The 12,411-nt window shown below is 43.1% G+C and overlaps 1 protein-coding gene across 1 annotated transcript; it reads left to right on the top strand.

The window, feature by feature from the left end:
- Window positions 1-215: 215 nt before the first annotated feature.
- Window positions 216-851, top strand: LOC138793832 (oligodendrocyte transcription factor 3-like). The gene has a single exon (XM_069972534.1). It carries the CDS (start codon window positions 216-218, stop codon window positions 849-851), a length of 636 nt encoding a protein of 211 aa, XP_069828635.1.
- Window positions 852-12,411: the final 11,560 nt, after the last annotated feature.

Here is a 12,411-nt window from a genome sequence, read left to right as displayed (position 1 = left end):
TGTGATTGAGTTACACCTCCTGTGCTTTTTCTTTGTATCTATTGTACTCTGTAGTGTATAAATAACACAGGCACTGCAGGGACCCCAGTACAACTAGAGGGTTAGTGACTGAGGGTCTTCTTCTGCCTCTGGTGACATTAGCAATTCACATTGCATCTGCCCTAGCCTCCTTCAAGCCGCTGCCCTCAGCATTTACTGACTAATTGCTGCCGCCAATGGATTCCGATAGTCAGTCCAGCAGGTCCTCTTCACCAGAGCTGGAGAGAAAAGCCATCCTTAACATCACATCTGGCCAAATGCTCCAGAAACTGTGTCATGGACAAAGAATGCCATCTCGAGGAAGAATGCGATCCAGCAGAAGAGAGAGTCAAGAAGACCTGCATGAGCTTCGCTTAAAGGTGAACAGTCGTGAACGCCAACGAATGCACGACCTTAACCAAGCAATGGATGGCCTGCGGGAAGTCATGCCGTACTCTCATGGACCATCAGTACGTAAGCTCTCTAAGATTTCCACCCTGCTGCTTGCTCGCAATTACATCCTTATGTTATCCTTCTCTCTGGAGGAGATGAAGAAACTTGTCAATGATGTGTATGGTGCCCACCGTCTACCTGGCTGTACCAGTTCCTTGCATCCCCGGCATGTAACTCCTCTACCCCAGGCTTTTCGCACTATGCCATCTCCAAATGTTAGCAGTTACATGGGACTGATGACCCCAGATGTGCATCACAATACTGCTCCGGCTCCTCAACAATTTTCTGGACTGTTCTGCCAATGTACTATGTGTCAGCACTTACCACATCAGCTTTCAAGGACTGCCACCAACCTGCCGGCCTCAAGACCTGGCAAATAATGACACATTGATATATCTGTATGTATAGGATTATACTAGCAAAGAGCTGGTCGTGTCTGGTGTGGACCCCAACATCATGTATTTATGCTAAAGACAATCTGAGACAAAATGAGTACTTAGCTGCTGTTATTTCGTCTTTTATCGCTCATACTATTAAATTTGAGTGATGTCTCATATGTGAATACATTTTGCTTTGTGAATCTTGCTGCCCTGTATAGTTTATTGTAAATTTAGTAATTTTGTAAATAAACTGCAAAAACTGGAGTGTGGAGCGTTGTGGTGCCTGTTTTGGTTTCATAAAACAGCATAAATAAGTGTATATCATTGTTTATTTCTTAAAGGGGTACTCCAGTGAAAATCTTTTTCTTTTAAATCACCTGGTTTCAGAAAGTTATATAGATTAGTAATTTACCTCTATTTAAAAATCTCAAGTCTTCCCATATTTTTCAGCTGATGCATGTCCTGCATGAAGTGGCGTTTTTTTTCCAGTCTGACACAGTGGTTTCTGTTGCCACCTCTGTCCATGAAAGGAACTGTCCACAGCAGCAGCAAATCCCAATAGAAAACCTCTGGACAGTTCCTGACATGGACAGAGGTAGCAGCAGAGAGCGCTGTGTCAGACTTTAAAAAAAAACAACATTTCCTGCAGGACATCCAGCAGCAGATAAGTATAGGAAGACTGGAGGTTTTTAAATAGAAGTAAATTACAAATACTATATAATACTACTATATAACTTTCTGAAACCACTTGATTTGAAAGAAAAGGATTTTCGCCAGAGTACCCCTTTAAGAACTCTTAAGGATTGATTCTTATAAACTGTAAGGATCCATTGGTGACCTATGACAATTTTTTAGGGAGAATACATTTAATTTAGGGGTGTTAAACTCAAATACACAGTGGGCAAAAATTAAAAAAATCGGACAAAGTCGCGGGCCAACCTTGATAATTATTGAAGCGCGAATGTGGCGGTCCTGACACTGTCAGTGGTGTGCGTCATAAATTGCTATGATATGAATAAACCCCAACCCATGTAATAGCCAACCCCCCCAATATTGCCCCATGTAGCAGCCAACCCAACCAAAACTGCCCAACCGCCCCACATATTAGCCAGCCCTCCACCATAGTCTCATATAGTAGCCAGCTCCTAAGTGTCCCATATAGTAGCCAACCCTTCCCAATAGTCTCTTATAGTAGCCAGTCGTCCCCAATAGTCTCTTATAGTAGCCAGCCCTCCCCAATAGTCTCTTATAGTAGCCAGCCCTCCCTAATAGTCTCTTATAGTAGCCAGCCCTCCCTAATAGTCTCATATAGTAGCCAGCCCTCCCCAATAGTTTCATATAGTAGCCAGCCCTCCCCAATAGTCTCATTTGGTAGCCAGTCCTCCCCATAGTTTAATATAGTTGCCAGCCCTCCCCAATAGTCTCATATAGTAGTCAGCCCTCCCCAATACTCTCATATAGTAGCCAGCCCTCCCCAATAGTCTCATATAGTAGCCAACCCTCCCCAATACTCTCATATAGTAGTTAGCCCTCCCCGTAGTCTCATATAGCCAGCCCTCCCCAATAGTCTCATATAGTAGTCAGCCCTCTCCCATAGTCTCATATAGCCAGCCCTCCCCAATAGTCTCATATAGTAGTCAGCCCTCCCCCATAGTCTCACATAGCCAGTCCTCTACCATAGTCTTTTTTATAGTAGCCAGCCCTCCCCTGTAGTCTCATATAGTAGCCAACCCTCCCCTGTAGTCTTTTATATAGTAGCCAGCCCTCCTCCATACTCTTATATAGTAGCCAGCCCTCCTCCATAGACTCTTATATAGTAGCCAGCCGTCCTCCATACTCTTATATAGTAGCCAGCCCTCCTCCATAGACTCTTATATAGTAGCCAGCCCTCCCCTGCAGTCTTTTATATAGTAGCCAGCCCTCCCCTATAGACTCTTGTATAGTAGCCAGCTCCTAAAACAGTTGTTAAAAAGAAACCTGTCACCCGTGCCCCCCCCCCCCCCCCGAACCCACCCTACCCCTGGATACAGCCTCCCATACTTGCCCCATCCCGAGAAACGGCCGCCCACTCATCTTCTCATGTAAGCATGGGGGGCGTCCAGGGGTGACAGGTTGTCCCATTAGCTTGGACTCTTAAAGTGACTCTGTACCCACAATCTGACCCCCCCCCCCCCCCCCCCCCCCAAAACTGCTTGTACCTTCGGATAGCTGCTTTTAATCCAAGATCTGTCCTGGGGTCCATTTGGCAGGTGGTGCAGTTATTATTATAAAAAACAACTTTTAAACTGGCGGCCCCGTGTCCTAGATTGCGTATGCATTAGGCTGGCACACACTCTCTGTCCCTCCTCCCCACCCTCTTCATCATTAGGAATGCTCCAGGCAGATTGTTTCCTATTCCCCACCTGTGTCAGCCCGGCACATGGGTTGGATCGTTAAGACACCTGTGCAAATGTTCAGCATGGAGAAAATGTTCCAGTGGCATTCCTAATGACGAAGAGGGTGGGGAGGAGGGACGGAGGGGTGGTGCAAGGTTAGGGCACAGATACTCCCGTTGGGCACGGGGCTGCAAGTTTAAAAGTTGTTTGTTAGGACAATAACTGCATCATCTGCCGAATGGACCCCACAACAGATCTTGGATTAAAAGCAGCTATCCGAAGGTACAAGTGGTTTGGGGGGGGGGGGGGGGTCAGATTGTGGGTACAGTCGCTTTAACATTTTCTTGGAGTATACCCACCACTGGTGTTGGCTTTTGTTCCAATTAATAGTTGGCGATTAGGAAATCACCATTTCTGTTTCTACTTACATGCCCTACTGTCATAACATAATATAACTACAGCTGGAACTATGGAACCTTTTACGTTTATTAATTTCACCTACAGGCCAAATATCTCAACATATCTCAAGTGTATGTCTGTTATTTACCCCCCCCCCCCCCATGTCTGTTCTTTGCCTGGAGTATCCCTTTAAAGAGACAGGAGTCCTCGATATTCATGAGCACCAGCTTCATCTGGCCTATATAGTTATAGGGGAAATGTCAATTTTTCCTGGAATACCTCTTTAAAGTGTAACTACTGTTTTAAAAAAAACTTCTGACGTGTCATAGCGACATGTCAGAAGGGCGTATCAGTCGGGTCTGGTGGCTGAAAACCCTGTCCATCGCCAGAACAAAGGGGGTGGCTCTTCTATTAGAGCTTCTGTTCTGCAAAAAGGGACCATAAAACAGCATGTCCTACTTTTTTGATGAACAAATCGGCAGCCAGAATGGATGTGTGGATGACTACATTTAGATCAATTGCTCCCTTTTCTATCCATAAATCAGGATCCTGATTTACTGACAGAAAAAACTGATTTGTGACTGAGACCTCAGCCCGTGTACACACACATTGCATTAGTGTCATTTTAGTGCAAAAACTGCAGTACCTCAGTATCGCAATGAAATTGCACTGTGTGTACACACAGCCTTAGGCTGAGTTCACACTACGTATATTTCAGTCAGTATTGTGGTCCTCATATTGCAACCAAAACCAGGAGTGGATTAAAAACACAGAAAGGCTCTGTTCACACAATGTTGAAATTGAGTGGATGGCCGCCATTTAATGGCAAATATTTGCTGTTATTTTAAAACAACGGCTGTTATATTGAAATAATGGCCGTTATTTACCGTTATATGACGGCCATCCACTCAACATTGTGTGAACAGATCCTTTCTGTGTTTTTAATCCACTCCTGGTTTTGGTTGCACTATGAGGACCACAATACTGACTGAAATATACGTAGTGTGCACCCAGCCCCATGGTGTGTTTACACAGACAGATTTATCTGACAGATTTTTTAAGCCAGTAACAGACTATAAACAGAGCACATGTCACATTTTTTCCTTTTTAAAATCCATTCCTGGCTTTGGCTTCCAAAACTTGCCAGATAAATCTGTCTGTGTAAACGCACCATTACTGCTGGCCTTGTAGAACATCAGGTGAGATGCTTGTAATTCTTTTATTTTTTTTTCTTTAACTGCAAACATGCTTTACTTGTAATAATATATAAAACTGTAAAAGCACCCTAGGCCAGGGATTGCCATGGGTCGAATACTATCATACCCAATATATCCCAAAGGCTGGGGGGGGGGGGGGGGGTGGCTTATTACGATGCTATCTCATGCAAGACTGCAGCACAATTAATGCACTTTCAGGCTATGTTCCCACAGCATGAAAGACCAGCCGTTCCGCGACCTGGCCGGGTCACGAAACAAACAGTCTCTGAAAACACCATCCCAGTTCTTTGCGGTGCTGCTAGGGGTCCCGGACGGAGCATATACGATGTGTATACGCTCCGGCCGGGATCCCACAGAAGATAAGGCAGTGTGTCTTTTCGTACAAAGTATGGCCGTACATTTACGAATATACGCCTTGGCGCTCTGCTCTGTATACTATCAGGAGGTATATAGGGCACTGTATACTATCAGGAGGTGTATAGGGCAATGTGTATACTATCAGAAGGTGTATACAGCGCTGTGTATGCTATCAGGAGCTATATAGGGCGCTGTGTATACTATCAGGAGGTATATAGGGCGATGTGTATTACATCAGGAGGTGTATAGGGCAATGTGTATACTATTAGAAGGTGTATACAGCGCTGTGTATACTATCAGGAGGTATACAGGGTGCTGTGTATACTATCAGGAGGTGTATAGGGCAATGTGTATACTATCAGGAGGTATATAGGGCACTGTGTATACTATCAGGAGGTATATAGGGCGCTGTGTATACTATCAGGAGGTGTATAGGGCGCTGTGTATACTATCAGGAGGTATATAGGGTGCTGTGTATACTATTAGGTGTATACAGCGCTGTGTATACTATCAGGAGCTATATAGGGCGCTGTGTATACTATCAGGAGCTATATAGGGCGCTGTGTATACTATCAGGAGGTATATAGGGTGATGTGTATAATATCAGGAGGTGTATAAGGCAATGTGTATACTATTAGAAGGTGTATACAGCGCTGTGTATACTTTCAGGAGGTATACAGGGCGCTGTGTATACTATTAGGTGTATACAGCGCTGTGTATACTATCAGGAGCTATATAGGGCGCTGTGTATACTATCAGGAGCTATATAGGGCGCTGTGTATACTATCAGGAGGTATATAGGGCGATGTGTATAATATCAGGAGGTGTATACAGCACTGTGTATACTATCAGGAGCTATATAGGGCGCTGTGTATACTATCAAAAGGTGTATACATCGCTGTGTATACTATCAGGAGGTGTATATGGCGCTGTGTAAACTATCAGGAGGTATATAGGGCGCTGTGTATACTATCAGGAGGTATATAGTGCGCTGTTTATACTATCAGGAGGTGTATAGGGCGCTGTGTATACTATCAGGAGCTATATAGGGCAATGTGTATACTATCAGAAGGTGTATACAGTGCTGTGTATACTATCAGGTGGTGTATAGGGCGCTGTGTATACTATCAGGAGCTATATAGGGCGCTGTATATACTATGAGGAGGTGTATAGGGCGCTGTGTATACTATCAGGAGGTGTATAGGGCGCTGTGTATACTATCAGGAGGTATATAGGGCGCTGTGTATACTATCAGAAGGTGTATAGGGCGATGTGTACACTATCAGGAGGTGTATAGGGCGCTGTGTATACTATCAGGAGCTATATAGCGCGCTGTGTGTACTATCAGAAGGTGTATACAGCGCTGGGTATACTATCAGGAGCTATATAGGGCGCTGTGTATACTATCAGGAGGTATATAGGGCGCTGTGTATACTATCAGGAGGTGTATAGGGCGAAGTGTATACTATTAGAAGGTGTATACAGCGCTGTGTATACTATCAGGAGCTATATAGGGTGCTCTGTATACTATCAGAAGGTGTATACAGCGCTGTGTATACTATCAGGGGGTGTATAGGGCGATGTGTATACAGCGCTGTGTATACTATCAGGAGGTATATAGGGCGCTGTGTATACTATCAGGAGGTGTATAAGGCGATGTGTATACTATCAGAAGGTGTATACAGCGCTGTGTATACTATCAGGAGGTATATAGGGCGCTGTGTATACTATCTGGAGGTATATAGGGCAATGTGTATAATAGCAGGAGCTATAAAGGGCGCTGTGTATACTCTCAGGAGCTATACAGGGGGCGCTGTGTATACTATCAGGAGCTATGAAGGGCGCTGTGTATACTATCGGGAGGTATATAGGGCTCTGTGTATACTATCAGGAGGTATACAGGGCTCTGTGTATACTATCAGGAGGTGTATAAGGCAATGTGTATAATATCAGGAGCTATATAGGGCGCTGTGTATACTATCAGGAGGTGTATAAGGTGATGTTTATAATATCAGGTGTATAGGGCGCTGTGTATGCTATCAAGAGGTATATAGGGCGCTGTGTATACTATCAGAAGGTGTATACAGCGCTGTGTATACTATCAGGAGGTGTATAGGGCCATGTGTATACTATCAGGAGCTATATAGGGCGCTGTGTATATTATCAGGAGCTATATAGGGCGCTGTGTATACTATCAGGAGGTATATAGGGCGCTGTGTATACTATCAGAAGGTGTATACAGCGCTGTGTATACTATCAGGAGGTGTATAGGGCCATGTGTATACTATCAGGAGCTATATAGGGCGCTGTGTATACTATCAGGTGTATACAGCGCTGTGTATACTATCAGGAGCTATACAGGGCGCTGTGTATACTATCAGGAGGTATATAGGGCGCTGTGTATACTATCAGGAGGTGTATAGGGCGATGTGTATACTATCAGAAGCTATATAGGGCGCTGTGTATACTATCAGGTGTATACAGCGCTGTGTATACTATCAGGAGCTATAAAGACTGCAGTCACACTATCAGCACTTCACTGAAATGGAGTCACACTATCAGCACTAGGAATTACAGTGCTCCTATATACCATGTTTTACGGTAATAGCCAGGACTAGCTAGTTCCAGGCTTCAGAATGTGCCAGGAAGATCATAGGGTGACACCTACATGTAAGACTAACTAAAGAATGTCAACTCTTAACCCCTTCAGGTCCATTCCCCCACTGTTAACCCCTTCACATCCACTACAATCTAATTCATCCACTGTTAACCCCTTTAGATCCACAACACTTCAATTCATCCACTTTTAACCCCTACACATCCACCACAGTTTAATTCATATACTGTTAACCCCTTCAGCTCCAGGAATATTTTATTTTTTTCTAACTATATGTAATTTTTAACACCTGAAAACCAGGCTCATTTTAATTTATTTCTCTTATTTGTCTTAGATATAGAAAAATCATTTTTACTGTAGGGATTTGAATTAATGTGATGGTAAAATGTCTATTTGGGGCTATATGTCGCACTATTTGAAGTCCAATAAAATCACGAAATCAAATTGTTATCCAATTTCGCTAACATATCCTAGAAGAGCGCTTACTCTCATACAGGTTCTGTGATTTTCAGACATTTTTACTGTACGGATTCGGAGTAATGTGATGGTAAAGTGTCTATTTGGGACTATATGTCCCACTATTTGAAGTCCAATAAAATCACGAAATCAAATTGTTATCCAATCACACTACCATATCCTAGAAGAGCGCTTACTCTCGTACAGATTGTGTGATTTTCAGAAATTTTTACTGTAGGGATTTGGAGTAATGTGATGGTAAAGTGTCTATTTGGGACTATATGTCGCACATTTTGAAGTCCAATAAAATCACGAAATCAAATTGTTATCCAATCACACTACCATGACCTAGAAGACCGCTTACTCTCATACAGGTTCTGTGATTTTCAGACATTTTTACTGTAGGGATTCTGAGTAATGTGATGGGAAAGTGTGTATTTGGGGCTATATGTCCCACTATTTGAAGTCCAATAAAATCACGAAATCAAATTTTTATCCAATCACTTTACCATATCCTAGAAGAGCGCTTACTCTCGTACAGGTTCTGTGATTTTCAGACATTTTTACTGTACGGATTCGGAGTAATGTGATGGTAAAGTGTCTATTTGGGGCTATATGTCGCACATTTTGAAGTCCAATAAAATCACGAAATCAAATTGTTATCCAATCACACTATTATATCCTAGAAGAGCGCTTACTCTCGTACAGGTTCTGTGATTTTCAGACATTTTTAAAATCACGAAATCAAATTGTTATTAACTGTTCTATTCTAGTTTAATAAGTCTATGTTCCTTTTAAGTTTAGGTTAGGGACTCGCAAGAGAATGAGGACCCTTAATGTGGCTTGCGAGCTTACGATATTTCTTGCCTATTTTTTTCTTCTAGTTTTCAACGGTAAAAGATATCTACTAATACCTCATTGAAGATTGGACATCGAGCCATCAAGGAGCCCCACTAGACTAAAACTGCTTTCACATGCTGCAGATTTTAGGCAGATTTTCTGCAGCAGATTGTCTGTTGCCAAACCAAAGTCAACCTGAAGTTTCAAATCTGCTGTAGAAAATCTGCATCAAATCCGCATTATAGGGCCATGCAGCTGCCACTGACTGACAGCTACTTACCGCCCTAGTGGTCTTGTCTCTGCCACCTAATAAAGAGTGCTGAGGGGCCTGTGTGAGCTGCTGGCGCCTGCTGATGCCCCTCCCCCGTGCCGACTTCTATGCTTTTATAGAAGAAGTCTGGCTAAAACATTTTTGTATTGTTATTGTATTTGTCACCCAAAGGTTATACAAATCCCCAATATACACCTATTATGGGAAATGCTTATAAAGGGCTTTTTTCTCTGCACTTACTACTGCATCAAGGCTTCACTTCCTGAATAACAAGGTGAGGTCACTTCCTGGATAACATGGTTATGTCACTTCCTGAATAACATGGTGATGTCACGACCCGACTCCCAGAGCTATGCGGGCTGAGGCTGCTGGAGAGGATGATGGCAGGGGGACACTGAGGGATACAGGGCACTGGAGGGACACTGAGCATCCCCCTGCCATCATCCTCTCCGGCAGCCACACCCGCACAGCTCTGGGAGTTGGGTCGTGACATCACCATGTTATCCAGGAAGTGACATAACCATGTTATCCAGGAAGTGACATCATCGTGTTATGCAGGAAGTGACATCACCATGTTATCCAGGAAGTGACCTCACCTTGTTATTCAGGAAGTGAAGCCTTGATGCAGTAGTAAGTGCAGAGAAAAAAGCCCTTTATAAGCATTTCCCATAATAGGTGTATATTGGGGATTTGTATAACTTTTGGGTGACAAATACAATAACAATACAAAAATGTCTTAGCCAGAGTTCTTCTATAAAAGCATAGAAGTCGGCACGGGGGAGGGGCATCAGCAGGCGCCAGCAGCTCACACAGGCCCCTCAGCACTCTTTATTAGGTGGCAGAGACACTAGCGCTAGGGCGGTAAGTAGCTGTCAGTCAGTGGCAGCTGCATGGCCCTATAATGCACTGGGGAAGACTTGCAGAATAGTAAGGGTGCTTTCACACACTGCGGATTTGATGTAGATTTTCTACAGCAGATTTGAAACTTCAGGTTGACTTTGGTTTGGCAACAGACAATCTGCTGCAGAAAATCTGCCTAAAATCTGCAGCATGTGAAAGCAGTTTTAGTCTAGTGGGGCTCCTTGATGGCTCGATGTCCAATCTTCAATGAGGTATTAGTAGATATCTTTTACCGTTGAAAACTAGAAGAAAAAAATAGGCAAGAAATATCGTAAGCTCGCAAGCCACATTAAGGGTCCTCATTCTCTTGCGAGTCCCTAACCTAAACTTAAAAGGAACATAGACTTATTAAACTAGAATAGAAGAACAGTCCTGAAAAAAGTCTCTTAATGGTTATCCTCCAACAGCCATGAAACTGGTCCCTCCTGGGATTGGAAGTCGTCTACCAAGAGCGTCCAACAACAAGAACAATATGGAGAACTATTGGATTTCGTAATTTTATTGGACTTTAAATTATCAGGTGTATAGCCCCAAATAGACACTTTACCATCACATTACTCCAAATCCCTACAGTAAAAATGTCTGAAAATCACAGAAACTGTACGAGAGTAAGCGCTCTTCTAGGATATGGTAAAGTGATTGGATAACAATTTGATTTCGTGATTTTATTGGACTTCAAAATGTTCGACATATAACCCCAAATAGACACTTTACCCATCACATTACTCTGAATCCCTACAGTAAAAATGTCTGAAAATCACAGAATCTGTACGAGAGTAAGCGCTCTTCTAAGATATGGTAGTGTGATTGGATAACAATTTGATTTAGTGATTTTATTGGACTTCAAATAGTGGGGCATATAGCCCCAAATAGACACTTTACCATCACATTAATCCAAATCCCTACAGTAAAAATGATTTTTCTATAACTAAGACAAATAAGAGAAATAAATTAAAATGAGCCTGGTTTTCAGGTGTTAAAAATTACATATAGTTAGAAAAAAAATAAAATATTCCTGGAGCTGAAGGGGTTAACAGTATATGAATTAAACTGTGGTGGATGTGTAGGGGTTAAAAGTGGATGAATTGAAGTGTTGTGGATCTAAAGGGGTTAACAGTGGATGAATAAGATTGTAGTGGATGTGAAGGGGTTAACAGTGGGTGAATGGACCTGAAGGGGTTAAGAGTTGACATTCTCTAGTTAGTCTTACATGTAGGTGTCACCCTATGATTTTCCTGGCACATTCTGAAGCCTGGAACTAACTAGTCCTGGCTATTACCATAACACATGGTATATAGGAGCACTGTAATTCCTAGTGCTGATAGTGTGACTCCATTTCAGTGAAGTGCTGATAGCGTGACTGCAGTCTAAAGGGCGCTGTGTATACTATCAGGAGGTATATAGGGCGCTGTGTATACTATCAGAAGGTGTATACAGTGCTGTGTATACTATCAGGAGCTATATAGGGCGCTGTGTATACTATCAGGAGGTGTATAGGGCGCTGTGTATACTCTCAGGAGCTATACAGGGGGCGCTGTGTATACTATCAGGAGCTATAAAGGGCGCTGTGTATACTATCAGGAGGTATATAGGGCGCTGTGTATACTATCAGGAGGTTTATAGGGCGCTGTGTATACTCTTAGGAGCTATACAGGGGGCGCTGTGTATACTATCAGGAGCTATAAAGGGCGCTGTGTATACTATCAGGAGGTATATAGGCCGCTGTGTATACTATCAGGAGGTGTATAGGGCGCTGTGTATACTATCAGGAGGTATATAGGGCAATGTGTATACTATCAGAAGGTGTATACAGCGCTGTGTATAATATCAGGAGGTGTTTAAGGCGATGTGTATAATATCAGGAGGAGTATAGGGCGCTGTGTATACTATCAGGAGGAGTATAGGGCGCTGTGTATACTATCAGGAGGTGTATACAGCGCTGTGTATAATATCAGGAGCTATATAGGGCGCTGTGTATACTATCAGGGGGTTTATACGGCGCTGTGCATACTCTTAGGAGGTATATAGGGCGCTGTGTATAATATCAGGGGGACTATAGGGCGCTGTGTATACTATCAGAAGGTGTATAGGGCGCTGTGTATACTATCAGGAGGTGTATAGGGCGCTG

The sequence above is a fragment of the Dendropsophus ebraccatus genome, chromosome 5 (assembly GCF_027789765.1).
Source record: "Dendropsophus ebraccatus isolate aDenEbr1 chromosome 5, aDenEbr1.pat, whole genome shotgun sequence".
In the NCBI taxonomy this organism is placed as follows: Eukaryota; Metazoa; Chordata; class Amphibia; order Anura; family Hylidae; genus Dendropsophus; species Dendropsophus ebraccatus.
Note: the sequence above shows the minus strand (reverse complement) of the source record. Positions and strands in the feature narration are given on the sequence as shown.